This window comes from Esox lucius, chromosome 14 (genome assembly GCF_011004845.1).
Source record: "Esox lucius isolate fEsoLuc1 chromosome 14, fEsoLuc1.pri, whole genome shotgun sequence".
Taxonomy (NCBI): domain Eukaryota; kingdom Metazoa; phylum Chordata; class Actinopteri; order Esociformes; family Esocidae; genus Esox; species Esox lucius.
This window is the reverse complement of record NC_047582.1, coordinates 8734746-8757624: the sequence shown is the minus strand read 5'-3', so window position 1 is coordinate 8757624 and position 22879 is coordinate 8734746. Positions and strand designations below refer to the sequence as shown.

At 43.2% G+C, this 22879-nt stretch overlaps 1 protein-coding gene across 3 annotated transcripts in view; it reads left to right on the top strand.

The window, feature by feature from the left end:
* Nucleotides 1–22879, top strand: part of adamts6 (ADAM metallopeptidase with thrombospondin type 1 motif, 6) — a 68269-nt gene that overhangs the window by 30960 nt on the left and 14430 nt on the right. For all 3 annotated transcript variants that reach the window (XM_013137015.4, XM_010863774.4, XM_034297112.1), the window contains 9 exons: nucleotides 5895–6002; nucleotides 8650–8795; nucleotides 10543–10606; nucleotides 13294–13396; nucleotides 14756–14889; nucleotides 17014–17137; nucleotides 19423–19503; nucleotides 20959–21122; nucleotides 22125–22263. In XM_013137015.4, the coding sequence (XP_012992469.1) occupies nucleotides 5895–6002; nucleotides 8650–8795; nucleotides 10543–10606; nucleotides 13294–13396; nucleotides 14756–14889; nucleotides 17014–17137; nucleotides 19423–19503; nucleotides 20959–21122; nucleotides 22125–22263 (1063 nt within the window). The remainder of the gene's footprint in view (nucleotides 1–5894; nucleotides 6003–8649; nucleotides 8796–10542; nucleotides 10607–13293; nucleotides 13397–14755; nucleotides 14890–17013; nucleotides 17138–19422; nucleotides 19504–20958; nucleotides 21123–22124; nucleotides 22264–22879) is intronic.

Sequence of the window (22879 nt, the reverse complement as noted above, 5' to 3'; positions counted from 1 at the left end):
TTTCATTTCATTGAAAGAAATATCTGACAGCAGATTACTATGGGCCCCAAATCAAACCCTGTCATTTTGGCTCTTAAGCTCATAATTGTGGTTTTAGATCAGCATGAAAGGAGAGCATTCCTCCAAAGTCTGGCTGAGCTGGGTTGCCCTGTGCTGGGTTGCTTCCACATAACTACTGGACAGTTTTTCATCTGCTAGAATTCTGGATTCTGACAATCAGATCCGTCTCATTCAGCCAGCTGTATGTTACATTTTACTTAATATTAAAAATAATAGCAATAGTAATAATGTAGTAATAATTTATTCATTTTTTTAAATCCAGAAATAACTGTGAGTCTCTAATTATACCTATGTAATCATGGATTTAAAACAAAAAAGTCAAATCTAGATGACTCTAATCCTAACTCGGACAGGGTTAACCAGCACCTGATTAGAGATCATAGGCCCAGGGGCTTTGTTGTTTTTAAATAGCCCTCCATAAAGCAATAAAAAAAGAGATTACAAGAATCACCACAAGAATGTGAAATCGCTGCAACAAACATGGCTATTCCTTCTGTGGAGGGGCGGGGGGTCTGCCAAAATGTTTTATGAAACTGAATTGATAGAAGAATAATAGAATCATAGAAACACATCTACTTGATGGGCCCACATGGAGCTCTTATGAGAGTGAATGGAAATGCTTTGATGACATCATGAATGAAATGAAACAGACCTGAGCCAGAGATGTATGTAAGCAGATGTATGGACCTGGAGTGGAGCAATGTGGTTAGCCCCGTTCAAAATGTTTTTGATTGGCAAGCATCTATCTCTTTCTACTAATTTATCTTTGTTACTGCTCCGCCATGAGCTCTGGACATGCTCTGCCAACATTTTCCCTTCATCGCCAGTCTTTAGATTTAGACATCCTATGACATGCTGTTGAAATGTCGAGTGCTTATTCTCAGATAGCCTACTTCAAAAGCAAATGGAAGCCTAGATAATCTCAAAAGTAGATGGGGTGTTGGTAAAATTTTAAGCAAAACATTTATGGAGAGAATATGGAGTAAGTGTGAAGTGATATTTGGTGAAGAAAAATTGACATTGAGAGCCCAGAGAGGTGCTCAAGGACTGCTCCGTCAGCATGTGGGAATTCCAACTGCTCCTTTATGCTCACATACAGTGGGGAGAACAAGTATTTGATACACAATGCCGATTTTGCAGATTTTCCTACTTACAAAGCATGTAGAAGTCTGTAATTTTTATCATAGGTACTCTTCAACTGTGAGTGATGGAATCTAAAACAAAAATCCAGAAAATCACATTGTTGGGATGGTGTTCTTGGGGTTGCACTCATCCTTCTTCTTCTTCCAAACATGGCGAGTGGAGTTTAGAACCAAAAAGCTCTATTTTAGTCTCATCAGACCACTTGACCTTCTCCCATTCCTCCTCTGGATCATCCAGATGGTCATTGGCAAACTTCAGACGGGCCTGGACATGCGCTGGCTTAAGCAGGGGGACCTTGCGTGCGTTGTAGGATTTTAATCCATGATGGCGTAGTGTGTTACTAATGGTTTTCTTTGAGACTGTGGTCCCAGCTCTCTTCAGGTCATTGACCGGGTCCTGCTGTGTAGTTCTGGACTGATCCCTCACCTTCCTCATGATCATTGATTCCCCACGAGGTGAGATCTTGCATGGAGCCCCAGACCGAGTGATATTGACCGTCATCTTGAACTTCTTCCATTTTCTAATAATTGCGCCAACAATTTTTGCCTTCTCACCAAGCTGCTTGCCTATTGTCCTGTAGCCCATCCCAGCCTTGTGCAGGTCTACAATTTTATCCCTGATGTCCTTACACAGCTCTCTGGTCTTGGCCATTGTGGAGAGGTTGGAGTCTGTTTGATTGAGTTTGTGGACAGGTGTCTTTTATACAGGTAACGAGTTCAAACAGTTGCAGTTAATGCAGGTAATGAGTGGAGAACAGGAGGGCTTCTTAAATAAAAACTAACAGGTCTGTGAAAGCCGGAATTCTTACTGTTTGGTGGGTGATCAAATACTTATGTCATGCAATAAGATGCAAATTAATTATTTAAAAATCATACAATGTGATTTTCTGGAATTTTGTTTTAGATTCCGTCTCTCACAGTTGATGTGTACCTATGTGTACCTATAAAAATTACAGACCTCTACATGCTTTGTAAGTAGGAAAACTTGCAGAAACGGCAGTGTATCAAATACTTGTTCTCCCCACTGTACTATGAGCTGAGCTTTGGGCAGAGTTTGCAGAGACAGCAGTGGCCCAACTACGTCACCTACACCGTTTAACAACCACCCTGTGATAGACAACCGCTAACAACACTTGCCAAAACAGTTTTTGTTAGCAAGAATATGACAACTAGCATCCTGGAGAGACAGTGACGTATGCACACTATAAACAAATCAAAGAATACTCCTATTACATCCCATTGCAAAGATATTCAGTATCCAAAGATATTCAGTAAAGAGTATCCAGTGATCTGAAGTGTAAATGTGAAACTGTTATCCAGTCATGCATGTTTACATACTGTTTTCCAAGACTGCTGCTAACAGCAAGTGAGCTGAACCAAAAAAAGCTCTTTAGGAACGCAACCTCTTCTTTAACATTAACATCTCGCCATTTGTTTTGTTTTTTTGGTGCAGGTCAGTCATTAATGTCAACCAAGTCAGTGGTGAATCCTGTCATTATTAGCATCATTTCTGCACATCTCACCATTTATCCAAAGCTTCTTATCACACTGCTGGCTCAAATAGGACAATTCCACTGGCACATATACTGGAGCGTTTTACGGCCAACAACTGTGATTGAGCTCACATGTGCCAGACCTACCACAAAGAGTCACTAGATTGCAACTCGTCCTCATGGGCTCCATTCAGGTTTGTGCCCAGGGGCTTCAGCCCTGTTTAATCTCAGCTTTTATCGCACAATGCAGTTAACCTGTGTAACGCAGAGCCGTGTCTGCTTTAGTACCACTAACGACTTAAGAGAACAACTAAAAGATATGGCATAGGAAGAGAAGTGCACTACACCTCAGTCACAAGTATTTATTTTCTCCTGTCCGAGGTATCTAATGGAAAACGACATCACGGTTGCTCTCATTGAACGGACAGGGCAGCATAGCAGTGAGTCGGTGATGTGGAATGAAATCATAGAACCAGAGAAATACCAGCCTTGTAGAACCATCCCGGTCTTGAAAAGTTCAGATTTCTTTACAGTCCAAAACACAGAACATTGTAAGTGGGCAACAATACAAGCCACATACAGGTGTTATAAGATACCCTAGACGGAATAACATTATTTACATATGTTAATAATTTTAAAAGCTTTTCTGAACAACTTAGTCTTTAGCTGCGCCTCAAACAAGGCTAGAGACTCTGAAGCCCGGAAAAGAGTTTTCCACAGCTATGGAGTCCCACGACTGAAAGTCCTGTCATCCATAATTTTAGTCTGCTGTCAGGCTCCTGTGGGGATGTGGACCTGGAGGAGTAAAGGGTGCGTGTGGGACAGGAGGGTAGAATGACGTCAGACAGACACTTGGGCCCAGAGCTGTGGATGGGCTGATAGGTCTGAACTAATATTGTTCCGTCATGGCATGAGTGTATGAGGAACCATGTGATGGATGTGCTGGATCAATGCAATCACGGGGGGATGGTGAGGACACAGGTTGCTACATAACCATTCGATGACCCGTAGGCAGAACAATGAGAACATTGCTGGAACAATGAGGACCTTGACCATTAGCGTTGTGGCTGTAGCTGCTGATGTTGTTAATGATGGGGCATGTGCCAAATAGGATGACCTCAGTCTTTTTGGAGTTTAACTGGAGGAAACTCTGCTCCGTCCAGGCCTTGATGTCATGCACAAACTGACCAGCGATGACATCAGCTCCACAGCTACCAAGTGTCCAGGTCATTGATACTTGTGTAATAACTAGGGAAATGTCACTTACAACGTTGCTACGCCACCAAGTAAAACTGTCACTATCCACGTAGCGACCCAAAGATCGGTGCATTCCCTCAGAACATTGCTCCAACTGAATCGTTGGTTGAGAAAGGGGGAGAAAGCAAATCCTGTTTGATGGCTAAGTGTTGTTTTGAGTGACTAGCGCGCCTGTCTTTATCTCCTACCAACCCTGCCACTTCCTCTCTGTTAGCTGGCTAGCATAAATCCACCAAACTAAAACCAGAGTTACATGTACATCTACGCCTGGCTCTCCATATGACCTTTCAGCCTGAATCTACCAGCGGAGCAGGAAGGGTGGTGTTAAGGGGTTACCAGGGGGTCGGGGTGCTTATTGAAAGCAGCTGGTAGTGGGCAGCTAGACTGGGAACACTCCTTAGGGCTTTTGCAAGTATGACATTGGGTTGCTATTCGGTTTCCTAAACTAAGTGGTTTGTGTGAATTCTACAAATTGCAATTTCAGGATGCAAGTTGCATGACGATCATTGTATAGTACATGGCGTTAGCAAGCTAGCTTGTTCAAAAGGGATAAAAAATCCCAGATTGGCACAACTTTCATGCCAGGAAGTCCTTGAAAGGCGCCACAAATTGTCCCAGGTGCCGTCTAAGTACCGGGACACGCTCCACTGACTACTTGTGGCGAGTTTAAATAAACATTTGATTAATAAAACTTAATTGCCGTACCTGGTACTCTGATCCTACATGTTCAAAAATTTTACTTAAACAGGTCCTTAATTCGTTTTAGCCCGGTTTCTTTTGCGTTTCACACATGCTTCATAGCATGGTCAGAGGACAGTGCCAGGTTTCCGGATCATCCTGGATGTGTGAAAGTGCTCTTAGTTTGCAGCAGTGGTAGAAACATACAGGGTCTGGCACGTATTTACTGACTTTCGGGGTCAGAACCTGGGCTCAGAGACGTAACTCTTCTTAATGGCTCTACTTCTCTGTTGTACGCAGTAGTATAGTAAAGCCTTTGATGTGGATAGGTGGATGGGGAACCATGGAGGTTTAAGAGGAAATCCAATGCAGGGTTTTGCTATGATGTTGTAGTTACACGCATCCACTTTTTACGATTTTATTTCGTCCAGATGAGAGACTGACTCAGATTCTCTCTTGCTCCTTCTCCCTCTCTCTTCACAGTCATAAAATGTTCTCCCTCTGTTGTAAGAGCTAGGAGATAAGCTGGAGGAATCATAGAAACAGAAGACGTTGTTTGTTTTAAAACTTCCTGTAAGACAACGTGTTTTTGTTATGTCTACAGTCCCTGTTGCCTGAGACGGTCCTCTCCGAGGGGCAGTCTGAGTGTCTCTCTGTTGTCAGAGCCAGACTGATTTCCTCTAACTGGTTAACAGTGGTTTCTCTGAAGTGACGTCAGCCGGACTCTGTTGAGGTCTGGAAGGTAACGGGACCAAGAATTAGTTGCGCTGTTATTACCCCAGATGAGTCCTTTATCCCTCAGCACACCGGGAAATTGGTGGCATGGGTTGACCTTTTGGATTATCGTCTCTCAACATGAGCTAAGTCCAAAGCTCAAGGCTCCATCCATCAGACCTAAATAAACAACCTAGTGTCAGTTGAGTTTCTTAGTTTGCCTGGTGAGGTGATACCTAGGGAACAGTCCGAAGGGATTCCAAATCCTGCCAACTCTATTTGACAGGCTTCTGCTTATACTTGTAGAAGAAGCAAAATGGTCACTGCCTAGATTCTCCCCCCCCCCCCTCAAGCTCCCCTCTCCTGTCTGTCCAGCTCTTTCACCTCAGTGCAGATGAAGGACAGGAGACGAAGAAGTCACATTACATTTTTGGATTAGGCCTTGAAGGAACTGCTTACTCTAATTCATGTTCTCTACCCCTTATCCACTCCCTTCCCAGGCACTGTGTTAACTTTATTCTGATCAACTTGCTTTTGCCTTCTTTCCTAGGAAGTGTGTAGAGAGCTCTGGTGCCTTAGCAAAAGCAACCGCTGTGTCACCAACAGTATTCCTGCTGCTGAGGGGACCCTGTGTCAGACCGGTAGCATTGAGAAAGGGGTAAGTCTCTCCTGTGGTCAACTCAGTTCTCAGTTCTCCTCCTCAACACCACCTCCCTCCCTCTCTCTATCTTTCTCTGGGGTGACGTGATGGCAAGCAGGCCACAGTGAGCTTCAGGGTCAGGGACCAGAGTAGCTACTCTTTGCTAGCTAGGTGCTAGTTTGACCTACTTGGATTCTCTCGTGTCCGATTGCATCAAAATATATTCCTGCACACACACATATACAGTGGGGAGAACAAGTATTTGATACACTGCCGATTTTGCATGCTTTCCCACTTACAAAGCAGAGATCATACGTTTCCTGTAGTTCTTGACCAGGTTTGCACACACTGCAGCAGGGATTTTGGTCCACTCCTCCATACAGACCTTCTCCAGATCCTTCAGTTTTCGGGGCTGGAGTCTGTTTGATTGAGTGTGTGGACAGGTATCTTTTATACAGGTAATGAGTGGAGAACAGGAGGGCTTCTTAAAGAAAAACTAACAGGTCTGTGAGAGCCGGAATTCTTACTGGTTGGTAAGTGATCAAATACTTATGTCATGCAATAAGATGCAAATTAATTATTTAGATTCCGTCTCTCACAGTTGATGTGTACCTATGATAAAAATTACAGACTTCTACATGCTTTGTAAATCGGAAAATCTGCAAAATCGGCAGTGTATCAAATACTTGTTCTTCCCACTGTATATATATGTACATGTGCTCAATTCTTTGAGGTCATCACTTCAGCATCTAGTTCCAGTGTGTCTGGCCACTCCCCAGCCAGGTTCGACGACTGACAGTGAGGCAGTTTTAACACGGATTATGGCCGCCATTGTCACCGCATGGTCCGAGGTCTCAAAGGGAAGAATGGGAGGGTGTCAGGCGCTGTCCTGTGTCATTACCGTCTGCTGACTGGATCCTTTCAGAGCTGGGGCCCGCCAACAGGGTCCTGGACTACACAGGGGGCCCAGGTCGAGATCAGCTCAGAGGGCTTTGGGTGGTAAGAGGGTTGGGGTGTGGGGCCAGGGAGTGGGGGGCAGGCGGGGGGGTGGGGAGGGGGGTGGTTGGTGCTTCAAAGGAACAGAACTGTCAGCCATTTCTCATCAGGTTTGTAATGGAGAACCCGCTGCCCATTGGGAGGGGGTTGGTGGGGAGAAAGGTGGAGTCAGATGGAGAGAGGGGCGGAGTGATGTGGCAGGACTGAAGGGAGGTGTAGGTGCAGTGATGGTTTAGCTTTTGAGTCTCAAAGGTAGACGCTCGTCAATCACTCACTTCAGCTGATGACCACGGAGTCCGATGTAAAGAGTAAAAAAAGTCATTCATTCGATTGAGAAATATGCAGGTCTTCAAGTATGTAACATATTGTTTCCGTTTACCCTGTGGTAACTTAAATGGTAGTAACGTTGTCAGAGAAACGAATGGCTGAGTGACTGTTACTACCAGTCCTCTCAAAGGTAAACACAAGCCACAAGCCTGAGAGGGGGAACAATCTCTTAAAGAGACAGTGTGCAAAATACAAGAACGCCACAAAAACTAAACGTACACATGAGCAATTATACATGACGTAAGCAATAAATCTCTCAAAATTCTAAATTGAAGGAGAGTGACACATGAGAGACAATAAATGTTTGAACTAGACAATACTGTATTCTACTATTCTTGACATTGGTACTGTAGTCATGTCAGACAACAGTGACATCGCTTTCTGTGTCAAACACATGGACACGCACACCTGCAGGTGGTGAAAGGCTGTAAGGTGTGTGAGCTAATTGCCAGGTAGTGTGTCAGCTGCTATCTGATAAGACATTCTCTCCAAGGCTATTTCAGTCTAGCTGGAAACCCTGAGAAGGTCTTAAGGAGGACAGTCTCTCTCTCTGTCAACCCTCTTTCAATTTCCCATTCTCTGTCAGCCTCTCTCTCTCTCCCTCTCTCTTCTTCTCTGCTCTCCTGTCTCCCCCTCCCCCATCTTTTTGACAGTGTTAATCTGGTTTATACTGTGTCTCAGTGCATCTTTCTTTGCTGCTCTAGGCTGAGGAAAATGAGTACATAGTCCTTGATCTCTCTGTCACAATTCATTTTTATTTAGAGGGCTTATTGGCTTAGAAAACACAAAAAATACAAAAGTAAACATTATGCAAAAAAAGTATAAGTACAGTGTTGTAAAAATGTGCAAATAGTTACAGGTATAAATTACATGGTAAAGTAAATATAGACACATATTGGTTATTTTTAAAATGTTGTTTGTGCTCCACTGGTTGCCCTGTTGAAAGTATGTGTATCTAAAGTTGTCATACATTTGACAGGATGTTGGGAAGTGCAGCTCTGTTTCCACTTCATATTTTTGTGCAGTGTGCATATGACCTGTTTTCTCTGCCCATGGCAGCCTCTTAAGAAAACAAGGCCATGCTCACTGAATCCACACTCTCCGTCTGTCTCACTATCGGCCTCTAAATCTCTCCCTCCCCCCCTCTCTCTGCCTCTTTCTCTCCCCCACATCTTTCTCCATCCTTCTATGTTGTTAATCTGTGTGACGGATTGAGGGGGTGGGGCAATGCCCTGGGACAGGATCTTAACCTACTGACACAGTTACAGACCAGCCTCCACTCTCCCTGAGCAGCCCAGGGTCTTTGTGTACCAGATCTAATGACTAATCCTGTCCCCCCCAGTGGTGCTATCAGGGAGAATGTGTGGTCTTCGGAACGTGGCCGCAGAGTGTGGATGGGGGCTGGGGTCCCTGGTCATCATGGGGGGAGTGCAGCAGGACCTGTGGAGGGGGGGTCTCTTCCTCACTGAGACACTGTGACAGCCCAGCGTAAGTAGGCAAAGTAAGCCACATCAAGCTGAACACCTGTATGTGTATGTGTGTGTGTGTCTGTGTGTGTGTGTGTGTAACCATGTGAATTGTTTGAGTATACTGTATATGGATTCTGCACCTAAACCACTTTCTCCAAGCCGAGCAAATTGCTTCAAACCAGACTTTTGGGAGACAGTAAGACAGACAGACAAACAGACAGACAGTCACTGAGTGAGTGAAGGAGTGAGTGAGGGAATGAGTGAAATACAGTGTGAGTGAGGGAGTGAGTGGGTGAAGGAGTGAGTGAAAAACAATGTGAGTGAGGGAGTGAGTGGGTGAAGGAGTGAGTGAAAAACAATGTGAGTGAGGGAGTGAGTGGGTGAAGGAGTGAGTGAAAAACAATGTGAGTGAGGGAGTGAGTGGGTGAAGGAGTGAGTGAAAAACAATGTGAGTGAGGGAGTGAGTGGGTGAAGGAGTGAGTGAAAAACAATGTGAGTGAGGGAGTGAGGGCTGGTCCAAACAGGTTAAAAAGCAGCTGTAGATTCTGTCTGTAACAAGACTGACTCTCTGACAGATGGACACTGTTTCCATTCACACTATAGGGGAGCTTCTCTCTGTCCCTTTCTCTCTCTGTCTCTCAATTTGAATGTAATGGTCTTCTACTCCCCTCTCTTTGCTTTGGTGGTTCATGTCTTGTCTGGTTAATTTATGTTGATCTCTGAAATGACAGTGTGCCATTGTAAGTACATGGTTTGAGGGTTTTGACTGAAATAAAGGGTTTTAAAAAATCAACTCCTACTCTCCAGAGAGAGGGAGAGAAACCAGGAGAGCGCGCGCGAGAGAGTTTTTGCCTGCCTCTCTAAGAGTTAGGGTTTCAATGTCCTTCCACTTTCTTCTCAGACACTGTCAGAGGGAGGGAGGGCAGGGTAATGCAGAACACCTGTGTAAGGTGATCGGAGCCCCACAGTCCCAACACAGGGTTCCGTCACATACATACACACACACACACACACACACACACACATACACACTCATACCCACTGATGTGGTAGCAGAGAGGGGAACAAAGAAACACCAGACAGTGTTGCCAACACTGGGCTGGAAAACATGAATTACACAGGCTGGGTGCTGCTCTGGTGGGGGGAAGGAGAGAAGAATAGACAGATGGAGAGGTGGAGGCAGAGAGAGGTGGAGGCAGAGAGAGGTGGAGGCAGAGAGAGGTGGAGGCAGAGAGCAACAATTAGAACTCTACCCAACTGTGATGAGGATGATGACAACAGCTGGCCAAGACGAGGAAGTGCGTTGTTGATGCTGGTCATTTAGTTATACCAGACTGTCGAGATGCACTACAATCTAACCTGCACTGCAGCATTCATTTACCTGTAAGCTTCTTCCAATGTTTAATTTACTACCAGACTGGTCTTGGCTGAATCTTATTACCTTAAACTACCTCCACCTGCTTTTTCACATCAGAATTACAAGAGTGTCAAGCCTTTATCTCTGCAGCTGAAGACTGCATAGAATGGAGGGACCTAAGATTAATGTGAAGAAACATAGGAATTAAAGTTCCTAGCTTAGCGGAAAGTAGCTGCGCAACTTAGCACCTTGTTGTTATGCTTCCTACATACTGACCATACTGAGAAAACAGTGCGTGTGTGTGTGTGTTCTGAATATGATTTGCGTTTCTCTACTCCAGCACATAGTGGAAACTGCTTCATCAATCTCTTGTGTTCCCCCTGTGTCTGGTTTCTCTGCTATGGTTCAGGCCTTCAGGAGGAGGGAGGTACTGTTTGGGAGAAAGGAAGCGCTACAGATCCTGTAATACAGACGTGAGTCTATCTATCCATCTATCCATCCATCTATCTATCCATCTTTCTATCTATCTATATATCTATCCATCTATATATCTATCCATCTATCCATCTATCCATCTAACCATCTATCCATCCACCTGTCTATCTATCTATCTATCTATCTATCTATCTATCTATCTATCTATCTATCTATCTATCTATCTATCCATCTATCCATCCATCCATCTCTCCATCTATCCATCTATCCATCTATCTATCCATCTATCTATCCATCCATCTGTCTATCTATCCATCCTTTGAGGTTGCAAAGAGAAAGAATATTCTAACAGGCTTGTCATCCTTTAAAGGGTTAACTTGTTCCCTGTTGGAAGAGCAAAATAAACAGTAAATTCACCAAAGCCATTGGCCTGACTCACTAGGTCAAGGGACTGAGTGGAGAATCCCTGACTGATTGATTGATAGAAGATTTAACACACAAGGTGTTCTGGGAAAACTGAGAAGACAGAGGTTTTGGGATAACAAACGCTTTCGGTGATTTTAGATTGCATGATATGTTTACAGTCGACCTTGCGACTTTACAACGCACAATAAACATGCGTCCTTATAATTCTCTGAAAGTTCAAATCAAATTCTTGAGTACTAAAAAGTACTTTGAACAAATATTTTGCATGGCTGCAAGCTCCCCACACCCAACCCCACCAACTCCTTCAAACTATTTCTAGGTGGGCTTTTTCTGAAGGTGAAAATTGAGCCAGTTAGAAGACTTGTGGATACTCAACCACTAATCTTAAAAATAACAGCTGAGAGCAACGAACATTTACTTTGAAAAAACAAACATTGTCCCAGACCAGCATTTCATTACCCTGACCATGGAGCGTCCAATGCAAACCTGTTGTAGTATGGTCCACAGAGATTGTGCACACACACACACACACACACACACAGCAATGTGAGATAGAGAGAGCATAGAGCAAGTCTGGCGTTGGCTTGCACACACCCATAAACACACGCGCACAACACACAACCCATGGCTCTTAGAGGAGATTGCTGGCCAGGGGGTTGGAGCAAAAAGCCAACCTCTTCCACAGCGCTGATCCGGCAGTGTGTGTCTGTGTATTATGGCTTTTAAATCGTTTCCACACACACTCCCAGCCCCCCTATGGTCTGCGGTTCCTGCCTGGTCATTGTTCCCTGCCGAGCGAAGGTCAGCACTCATTTGTTCTCCCATTCACAACAATGAGCTAATGTTCCCCCTCCCTCCCTCCCTCCCCCTTCCTCTGCCCCCCCCCCCCCATCCCATCTTTGTGCTGCTGAATGTTACCTGTGTGTGTGCTTTCAAAAGTCATCTCTTAGTGAGAAGTCCGAAATCAACCTTGGGAATTGGTGGATAGCGCTGTCTTGACCAAACCCCACATTAATGATTGCATCACTAATCACAGCACTCTGGTGCTGTTTCTCAGCCGGTCTTTACTCCGCCGAGCTGGGTGTTTGATGTTAGTCTACTGAACTGACTAAAGATTGGCTCTCACTTCAATAGTAATGAAAGTCAGTCATCCTTCCCTTTAGCAGCGTTCAGGCCTATAGTTTGTGTGTGTTTATGTGTGTGTGTTTGTGTGTGTTTGTCTGTGTCTGTGCATTTGTTCATGTGTGCTGTCGTGCATGTGGGGGTTCTTGTCTGTTTAGCCTGCTCGATTTTCAGTCTGTGATATATAGTTTTGACCTGAGCTCACAGAGATTTTTTATTTGTCCTGAGGGAAAGTGCTTTTGGCTTTTTGACACAAACACAAACACACACACTCTTACACTCTCTCTTTCTCTCTCACACTCACACAGAGTAGACATCTACACACCAGTAATGTGTTTCCCTCTACTCTGATTCATCTGGAGAGTCTTCCAAGACACAGAATACCATCCCCGACCCCAGCCCTAATTCCACTCCACCTCCATCTTAAAACCAGCCCTAACAATGACCCAGATCAGCTCAGCAAAAGTACTTGGCAAGATATGTTTCGCAGGACACACCCTTAATTTTGACTCTAACTGGAGTTGCTGTGATAAGGGCAAATTGTTGTTCACATAAAACTTAAATCACTACAGTTTGAACATGACGTTACATGCTGAGCTAGGCAAGAGACTCGTTTGTGTGGTGTGATGCTTTTAGACAGACCCATCGTAATTTAAACTCAAGTTTAAAATGTAGTTACAGAAACAAGCTGCACGCGTAATGACACCACAATGGGAAATGTACATCTTCATTGTCTGTTACGGAAAATAAGGTTATATCAAAAGAGACATGTGATGTTGTGTTTTATTTAAGTAAAAATCCAACTTTGCATCTCTTCAGTGCTGCTGCACAATAATATGCAAACATCCATATCATTCAACTCTTGCCCCATCCGAACCCCGTCCTCTGGACCTATCTCTCATCTAGTCTGTAGCCGGCAGATCCATCCCAGCATGATGTTTCTAATCATCCACTCAAAGAAGTGTTCTATTATCTGTCACATATCACCCGGGGAACCGGGCAGCCGTTCCAAATGCCAAGTATATTGCTCTCAACCTGAGAAATATAACCACTGAAATGAATGAAGCCAGAATAGAACAGGAAACGGTCTTTACAGACAGTATAATGTTCTAAGGTCAGTTGAACTAGGCTTTCTTAAAAACCCAGACGTGTTGTTTTTTCTACGGTTGTTTTCCAGGCGTGTCCATCGGGATCCCGGGATTTTCGGGAAAAGCAGTGTGCCGACTTTGACATCATGCCGTTTCGTGGGAAATACTACAACTGGAAGCCCTACACTGGAGGTGAGATCGGAATGATGTGTTACCCTGTGTCATCCCGCAGTTATTCTCCATCTCTTTGTAGTTTATTTAGAGCTATGATCCCAGAGTCCTTTTGTCAATAGCACTGGAAGAATAAACGGAAAATGACAGACAGCATCAGGTATTCAGCTGACACCATTATTACATTAAGTAGTATATAGTAAAGCAATGGGAAGTTTGAAATAGTTATATTGTTATATATTGCATAGTTAATTGGCTTCAACAGTCAAGCAAGTAGAAGTCATTCAAACTGTTTGAAACAATTGGAAATGTCCCATATGTCTGGCTGGATTTATTGTTAAGGCATTGGTTATCACTATACATATTGGTCCATATCTCCTAGCTCTACTTAACAGGCTGCTCTCTGGGACTGTTGTGTATTCAGCTAACATCAACAGTAGGCAGGACTCTTTGATGGGCCCGAAATTCCTAGGATTCCCGTGTTGTTTGAAGTCCAGACGCCCATTCCAACACTTTCTACCCTGAGTTTAGGCGTAGAAGTGTGGGGGTTTAGGGTTTGAGGTCGTCACTATCTGGCTAGAGTTGTTGGACTGAAACCAGGCCCTACTATTACAGAATGTCTTTTCAGGTTTTCACAAAAACAAAGGTCAGTCAAACGTTAGTCAGACCGCGAATCAACACGCATACATGCAACACATAAAGGAAACCCAGTCCCAGGCAGCTGTACGTTAGCAAACACTGGAGATAACCTTAGTGTGGAGGTCAGGGTGTGTGTGTGTGTGTGTGTGTGCGCGTGTATGTGCTTGCATGTGTGTCACAGCAGTTTATGTTGGCAGCCCCAGCCATCTGTCTGGGATTCAGCCCTGTGGTGACATAAGACCCCATCATCACATCTAATATAAGTCTATATTGCTGTCAGTTACCCTTTTGGGGAGAGCAGCGCAGTGCCTCTGCTTCACATCCTAGCTAGCAGCACAGGATGATTTCTATATATTGTTTAAGCCCTAAACTGAATAAATAAATAAAATGATTTTGTATATCTTGCTTCTGTCTCTCCTCATGGCACACGTGGTGGCATGAAATTCTTCTTTAATCTTCTACTCAGTGGTTGTAGGCAGAGGTTATCACTATATGCCTCAGTCTGTACAGCGTGGCTCCTACAGCGCCTTTGGTTCGGTCCCACAGGCTCCACCCAAATGTAAAATGCTTGAACGTGGTCGTAAGATGCTTTGGTTCAAAGAGTCCGCAAAATAGTAGCTAAAATAGTAACTTTGATTATATTTCGTTGTTACTTAACTCTCCCTGCTGGTACATTGTATGTGTTCATGAGTTGTTGAAGCGTAGCCAATTTGTTTGACCCTCATTCTCTGTTCACTCCAGGGGGCGTGAAGCCGTGTGCTTTGAACTGTCTGGCGGAGGGATACAACTTCTACACCGAGCGCTCTCCGGCCGTCATCGATGGAACGCGCTGCCAGGCCGACTCACTGGACATCTGCATCAACGGAGAGTGCAAGGTGAGAGAGAATGTGTGTGTCTGTCTATCTGGTGTGTGTTAAGGTTTTTTTGCAACATCACTGTGTTAACATTTTGATATTCATTAAATTACTTCACATCGGCCCACATTAAATGAGTGCTTCCGGTTCCCACACGTTGTGCTGTGAATCACTCTAAGTCAAGCAGGCCTTGCTGCTTCCTACCCAGTCCAAGATGTGACATCTGATGAGTCAGTCTGCCTCAGACCCTGACAGTGGATGCTGACATTACAAGACACAAGAAAACAAACTGGATGAATGTAACCTATTGGAATTATACTGACCATTATTTATTCCTGATCATTTGGCCTCACCAGGAAACCTGACCCGACAAAACTCAGTCTTTGGCCCAGCTTGCACAGTTTGTAGTCAAAATGTTTGTCTTAACATCTTATCTTATTATTACCTTATTTATATGATTTTGAATGACTAGTTAAAAGTGGCTGGAACAAAATGTGTAATTTCTGTTTGCTGGTTTTCCTTTAGTGATAAGAGTCTCAATCACAACTCAACAGCTCAAATCTAGGATGTTGACATTGTCTTCAGGAAACAGGCTAATCAGATTAATGTCCATTTTGAATGAAAGACATTGCCATTTATTTCACCATTGGATGTTTGTTTTATTTGCATTTATATCATTTGTAAATACAGTGAACTCCCAGAAATATTTGGACGATGTCGCATTTTAGTTTTTTTGGCTCTGTATTCCAGCATTTTGGATTTCAAATGATGCAGTGACTTGTGATTGTGCAGATGGCAGATTCATTTCTGGTGATTTTTTAAATCCCCATTGGTTAAACCATTTAGAAAATATAGGATAGGTACATAGCCCCCCCCCCTCTTCATTTTAGGGTACCAAAAGTTGGACAGTTCGCTTCACAGCTGTTTTTTGGCAGGGGTGTTTGCAGCAAGTAAAAGTCAAGCTGGCCATCATGAGGCGATCGGAAATAAATCGATCAAAGACATAGCCTAAACATAAGGCGTGCCAAACTAAGGATTTCTTTAGTACCGGCCTGACAGAGTGACACCTGGGAAGATACCCAGCATCTGGTGAAGTCTATGTATCACTGTTTTGGCTACATCTCTGATAGATATATATTGATTTACCTGCTGTACGATAGCCAGTTTGACTTACACAGACTTGTTTAGACCACGTGTCATTACTTGCAAAGAATATGTGACCAAGTACAATACGTAATGCCAGTTTGTCCAAATAATTTTGGCTCCATAAAATAGGTAGACTACGTACAAAACGTTCTGTCATTTCTAAATGCTTCATCGGATATGGATGACAATACCCTCAAATTAAAGCTGACAGTCTGTAACCCCGTAGTCACTGTATCAGTTCAAATCCAAAGTCCTAGAGTACAGAGCCAAAAAGAACATGTCACTGTCCAAAAACCTTTGGAGTATACTATATGTCTTTATTAATGAGATTTGGCACCTACTGTCGTCTTTGTGCCAGGTTTATACACTGTAGGCTACAGTACGTGTATAATGACTTAGTGTGTGTGTGTGGTATCTTCCCAGAGAGCACTGGGACACGTTTATTCCTAGTCACAGTCCAATGTGTCTTTTTATTTCAGCAGCAGTTGGCCTTGCTGGAGTCTCTGACATGATGTGATAAATCTCTGGAACACCGTCTACTTGGACGCTGCTCAGAAATACTCAATATGTTTTGTGTAGACCTACGCACGTGTTGAAGAGAGACAGAGGGACTAAGAGAGCACAGAGAGAAAATGAAAGAGAGAAGAAACAGATAAGACTAGAGAAATGTGAGAGAGCACAGAAAAAGTAGAGAATGACAAAGTTAAATGTGAGGGTATACATTTTTTTTATTCTCCCTTATCACATTTTAGAGTTTTAATTTACTAAAAGACTACAAAGTAAAGACTACAAAATGCTGAAGTACTTCACCGTAACTTTCTGAAGAGACTGGCTATTCAGCGACTGTTCAGTCTGGCCTCTCATCCAACTGTCATTCCAATGTTGGTACCAAAATATTGTTCAAACTTGAGTCAGCATTTTGCCTGACATAACACTGTAGCTTTATGTTTTAATACTGTCAGTTCTGTTCGATGTATTATAATATGTCTTCTCTCTCAGCATGTCGGCTGTGACAATATCCTGGGTTCAGATGCCAAGGAGGACCGCTGTCGGGTGTGTGGTGGGGAAGGCAGCACTTGTGAGGCCACACAGGGACTGTTCAATGACTCTCTACCCAGAGGAGGTGAGACCCAGGCGGGGCACAAACCATTTTTACAATTCAGTAGACTTCATTGACATGGAACGTTCAGTGACTTACTGACAGGCAGTAGTAATAATATGAAACCATTTCCACTGTTAACAGCTGCTACAGCAATGACAGTAACAAGAATATTGTATTAGTAAAATGTAGAATTGAAATACTGTAAAAGTATAATGCTGGTAAAGAAATGATCACAGGGTAATCGCAGTTCATCTTCTCTGGTAACAAGGTTTGCCTGTGACGACTAGTCTCAATGGCCAGGTTGTGAATGTTAAGTCTGTACATTGTCAATATCATACTCAGTTTTAGCCACTGTCGATTTAGAGTGAAATAGCATTGAAGTTTACTTTGAGATTTTTTTAATGTTTTCCATATAGTTAACAACATTTTATTTTTGTTTGGTTATAATCTGTTTGGGGCAGATTGTTTGAGTTGGGTTGGTAGTGGTTTATAAACTTGGCCCAGTAAACTGGATGAGGGGACTTTTCTCTATTATGCAATTCTTGGCATTTCAAGGCTTTGTAGTGGTAGGATGTAGTTGTAGTACTGAGGTTGTTTTTAGGTGGTAATAAAATGTGAACACATGTTCTAGGATGTTTATTCATAATGTTTCTTGGCATAATTCTTCCCTGCATGCATTATCTGGGGCTTTTGTCTTTACCCTATATTTTACATAATTTGAATTGGTTGTTTCTCCCATTTATTATGTATTGATTGGTTAAAATACCTGACTTCCATATAGGGCAATTGGTTCAGTTGTGGATTTGAATATTTTGAGCCATGTTTTAACTGGTATGTCAGTTTGAATATGCCTTTTGATGGTGTAAAAAGCACGTCTTGTTTTCTATTTCAGTTCACAGCCAAGCAGAAATTACCCCTTTTTTTTGTGTGTTCCATGGTTTTTGTTCCACTTGTGAAAATTTATTTTAAATAGTGGGATTTGTTTCTTTTTTGGAAAATCTTGAAGTCTGAAACTAACAGGTATCCATGCTGGTGAAATTGTCAATTTTTTATATAATTAAAGGGATAGTTTGACCTAGATCCATGTTTGGGTAAAATTCCACTTACCTTGAGTTGTTCTTGAAGGCACATGGAGTCATTTTTCACAACAAGCCATTATTCACCTCTGTCCCAACCTGGAATTAGCATTATTAGCATTGTCCAAATTCATGAATTCCAACTGTGTCCCGAGCCTCTAAAGCTGCACAGCAAGCAGAAACCTACTCCAAACCACTTCAACCTAAGATTTGTGGTGCTGTTTACCTCAAAGAACTTGTCAATGTTGTATACCTCAATTATGTTTTCATTTTTGCATCTCATTTTCAAAGAAATTGACCAGTTAACCTATGTTACCAGTCAGTTTAGTTCAACATTTTATTTATCAATAAAAATACTTTTTTTCAGGAAGTGGAAGTGTCCACGTATTTTTTGGAAACAACCCCTTTGCATTTTTTAGCTACTGATGACATCCTTGCCCACTAACAGAGGCTGTGTTTGGTTTGAAGTCATCAAATTCATCCAGCTCTTTCGTCAGTATGCAGTCAAAAATATCTATGCTAGCTTGACAGATAACTGAATTTAGTTTTCTGAATTTGTTTCTGATTCCAAGGCTGGGACAGAGGTGAATAATGGCTTGTTGTGAAAAATGACTCCATGTGCCTTCAAGAAAGCCCATGTTAAGCGGAATTCCACCCAAATATGAATCTAGTTTGAACTATCCCTTTAAGATCTCTCCACCGCATTGGAACACAAACTGATAGAGTAGGGGAGAGTACAGAGCAGGGTGGTAAGAACATGTGAATGGCTTTGACCCAAGCTCACATAGTTCCTATTTAAGACCATTGGAAAGAACTGTCCAGTCCACCACAAGTTTGTAATCACTTTCCGGGACACACATCCTCACAGCACAAAAGTCAGGTGAAAAAATCTGAAATGTATTGTCTTTTTGGCAGAGCAACCTTGTCAGTGTGCCAGCGCTTCATTTTTCATGGAAATCTGTGTTTTTTCCCCTCTTTGTCACCCAATGATAAAGCATATGTTTTTGGTAGTCGAGAAACATGTTGTGAAAACATAAATGGAGACATAATATACGCACGTTAATGACATCATCCAGTGAAGGATTCAGAGCAGAGATATGGCTTCCTCCTGGCTCAGGGTCTAAGACGGGTCTATAGTGAGACTAAGGCACTTTCTCCTTCTATGGTATGGCTAGGAACGCATCTAAAAATACAATGTGTCAGTAAGGGCTTTGTCCTGTTCCCTTTCAGGCTACATGGAAGTTGTTCGGATTCCAAGGGGATCAGTACACATAGAAATCAAAGAAATGGCCATGTCCAAAAACTACATTGGTAAGTCCCCTTGCTCCCACATTATCAACTGAAAGAGATCATCCTTTATTTATTTATTTTGTGCTGTATCCACCTGAGAGTAAACCATTATGTCCTGTCCATAACTTAGTGCTGAAATCAACCTGTTTCATATTAGCAGTTTGGTTCAGTTCTTTGTCTGAAGACCAAGACTTAGTCTTTGCCTAGTGCTTTCACAGCCTAGAGCAGAGCATGTGATGCCATGCAATGGATTTAACTCACACTTAATGAATAGCTTCAACATTAGAAAAACGACTCAGTCCACCTCCTGCGATAGTTTTGGCGTTTGGCTCTTTCTCTTAGTTCCAGACTAAACAAATCAACATTCACAGTTCTGGCAGTGTCTGAATCAAAACAATCGAACAAAACGGTTTAATATAGTGTTGTTGTCCGGGCAGACATTAACTAGGGACAGAGCTGTGGGACAAAGCGGTGAATTTACAGCTCAGCATGTTGATGGAGGATTGATTTAGCCTTTGAAGTGTCACGCGTCATTAGAGTTACGTTGTGGTGACAGCCCTGAGGCTCTTGTGGATTACAGGGAATACAATGATGTCCGTATATCAAGTACTGTTTTTTAAATCTCAGTTTTATAGATTGTCACTGTGTGCGATTTTGTCAATAGTGTTAGCGAGACTGACCCAGACCACTATGGGAGTCAGTGGTCTTGCTAAAGTTATGTGACTCTGCCTTTACCAGATTAAAATTTTTGACATGCAGATGTTTACAGTAGGTGAGAAGAATAGAATAATATGTTATTGTACTAAAGTGCGTATATGCCGTGAAGCTCATACAGAGAAATATCAGAATGCACAAATGAGTGATAGAAAGAGAGACAGAATAGGCCACACTGAGAAATATACTATGTATAGAGAAAGATAGAGAAATAGAAAGAGAACAAAGAAGGGTTGGATCATTTCTCCCCAATTTGGCCTCATTTCAACTCTGAGAAAGTGGATATTTTGAGATGTGTTGTGCTTGGAGACAACGCCTTTGTTTTGACGACCAGGAGGAATGGTATTCATGGGATTCTTCCAAGCTTTCACCTGAAGAGTGTGTGTGGTTTTGTGCGTGGATGTGTGTGTTTGTCTGAAACGAGAGCACTGCACAGTATCTGTTGAGAAGTGAAAGTTGCCAATGACATCAGAGGAGCTCCAGGACGACCAAGCTGATGATGAATGATGAGGATGACATCACACCAAAACATTGCCACCCCCTGTTGTCCTGGCTACCGTTCCTGGGTAGTCTTCTGCTCAGCTCATTTGTCAGCATTTTCACAACGAGATATAGCTGTAGGGGGTTCAGCTAACTACTTGTCTTAAAGACTTGTCTTGGCTCACGCAGTGCATTCCTTCTAGCTGGGCTTTAGCTCAGTGGGCAAAGTGTTGTGGGTTCAAATCCAACCAGTAACCCTCTTTTGTCTGCTCCCTCCTGCAGCATTGAAGTCAGAGGGAGATGATTACTACATCAACGGTGCGTGGACCATAGACTGGCCCCGGAAGTTTGACATTGCAGGGACAGCGTTCCACTACAGGAGACCCACCGATGAGCCAGAATCGCTAGAGGCATTAGGAGCCACCACCGAAAACCTAATCGTCATGGTAACCAGGCATTGCTGTTTCATTGTGCTTTGAGTAAACAGCGTTAAAGGAGTTTACACAGCAGAATTGCTTTTTCTGGCATATTTAAACCCACTGGGTATCCTTCATCTATTTGGGGGGTGGAGAACTGGGAGGATTCAATTAATAAAAAGGGAATCTCACAAAGACAAACTTCACTCAACCATAAAGAAACGTCCCATTTTCATGTGTACAATGTTGTCAGTTTGAATTCACATAAAGCCCAACAGCTGCTCCCAGCAAACCTTAGCTGACCTTCAGACCATCCAAACCATTGCGGTTTGGGGCTAACTGCTATATATACATTATACAGCCATGAGGATGTTGAAAAAGCCATTTCTGGCTCAACTCAAATGCACATGGGCACGTGTTTTTGGTGAGGGTGTGTTTTTGAGCCTGTTCAGGCATGTGAAAGTGTGATGGTGTGTAAATGTGTGTGTGTGTGCATGCATGGGTGTAAGTGGGGTGTAAGGGCATGTACAAGGGTGTGGGCTTGAGCATGTCTGTGTGTGTTTCTGCAGGCTGTCCCACTCAGTGGCCCTCAGGGCTTCTGCCTGGACATGACCTGTGAAAATAGAGAAGGGCCGGGGTTGACCTGGTTTAGGAATAAACGGAGCTGTCCATCCTCCACAGGCCATTCCTTTGTGGCAACTGAAAGCTGTGCATAATTCCCATGGCCCCTTTCTGCATCACATACGTTAACATAAACACGCTGTGGCGGCCTCCCATTGGATGAAATTAGTCTCGGCTGTAGCATGGTAACAGGATCAGGGGAAAAAATGTTTTACTGGAGGCCTACTCCATGGCTGAAGGTTTGGGTCAATTCCATTTCGGTCTTTCTAGTTCACTTTATATATTTCCATTCAGGAAGGATTGGAAGATGAAAGCAGTATTTATGAATACCCTATAAATGGATTATTGAATTGAAAAGAAACTATAACCATTGCTCTGAATACATACAATCCATCTTCCTTCCACCTCCAGGTGCTTCTTCAGGAACAAAACATGGGGATACGTTATAAGTTCAATGTTCCCATCCAGAGGACAGGAAGTGGTGACAATGAGGTGGGCTTCTCCTGGCACCATTTGGCCTGGTCTGACTGCTCCGCCACCTGCGCTGGAGGTAGGCAAATCACCAACCATAAGGTCATCACTGGCTTCCATGGCCATTAAACTGAAACCCTCATCAGATAAAAAACTTGGGATTTTAAACCCAACCCTAACCTTAATCACAATGTTAACCTGAGGCCTAACTCTTACCTTACATTAAGTATAAAGCTACCTATGGCTTCTAAGGTTTGACTTAGCTAGCTTTGAAATTTGAATTTGGATCTATAGAGGGACAATTAGTGGCTATAGTAAGTAACTATTGACAACCCATCCATATGGAATTACAGTAGAGAGCTCTTGCCAAAGTCCAGTTCACTAGACACCAAACCGGAAAAACTATATTGAAATGGTAAGGTACTATTCCAACAAATGACCATATTGTAGCATCTGGCAGGGCAGTGTCTCGAACCCACAACCTTTGGCTCCCCAGGCGGGCACACTACCCACTGCTCCAAATAGGGATATCCCATTTGTAGGGGCGAGTAGCGGCCCTACCAAGGTCGCTACACTACCCCCACCAAACGGGAGAGCGTGTCCTCACGCTTCACTCTACCAAGTCTCTCACGGAGACACACCTTTCCGATGGCCATCTGGAGGGGCGAGTCGGGGCCCTACCAAGGTCGCTACAA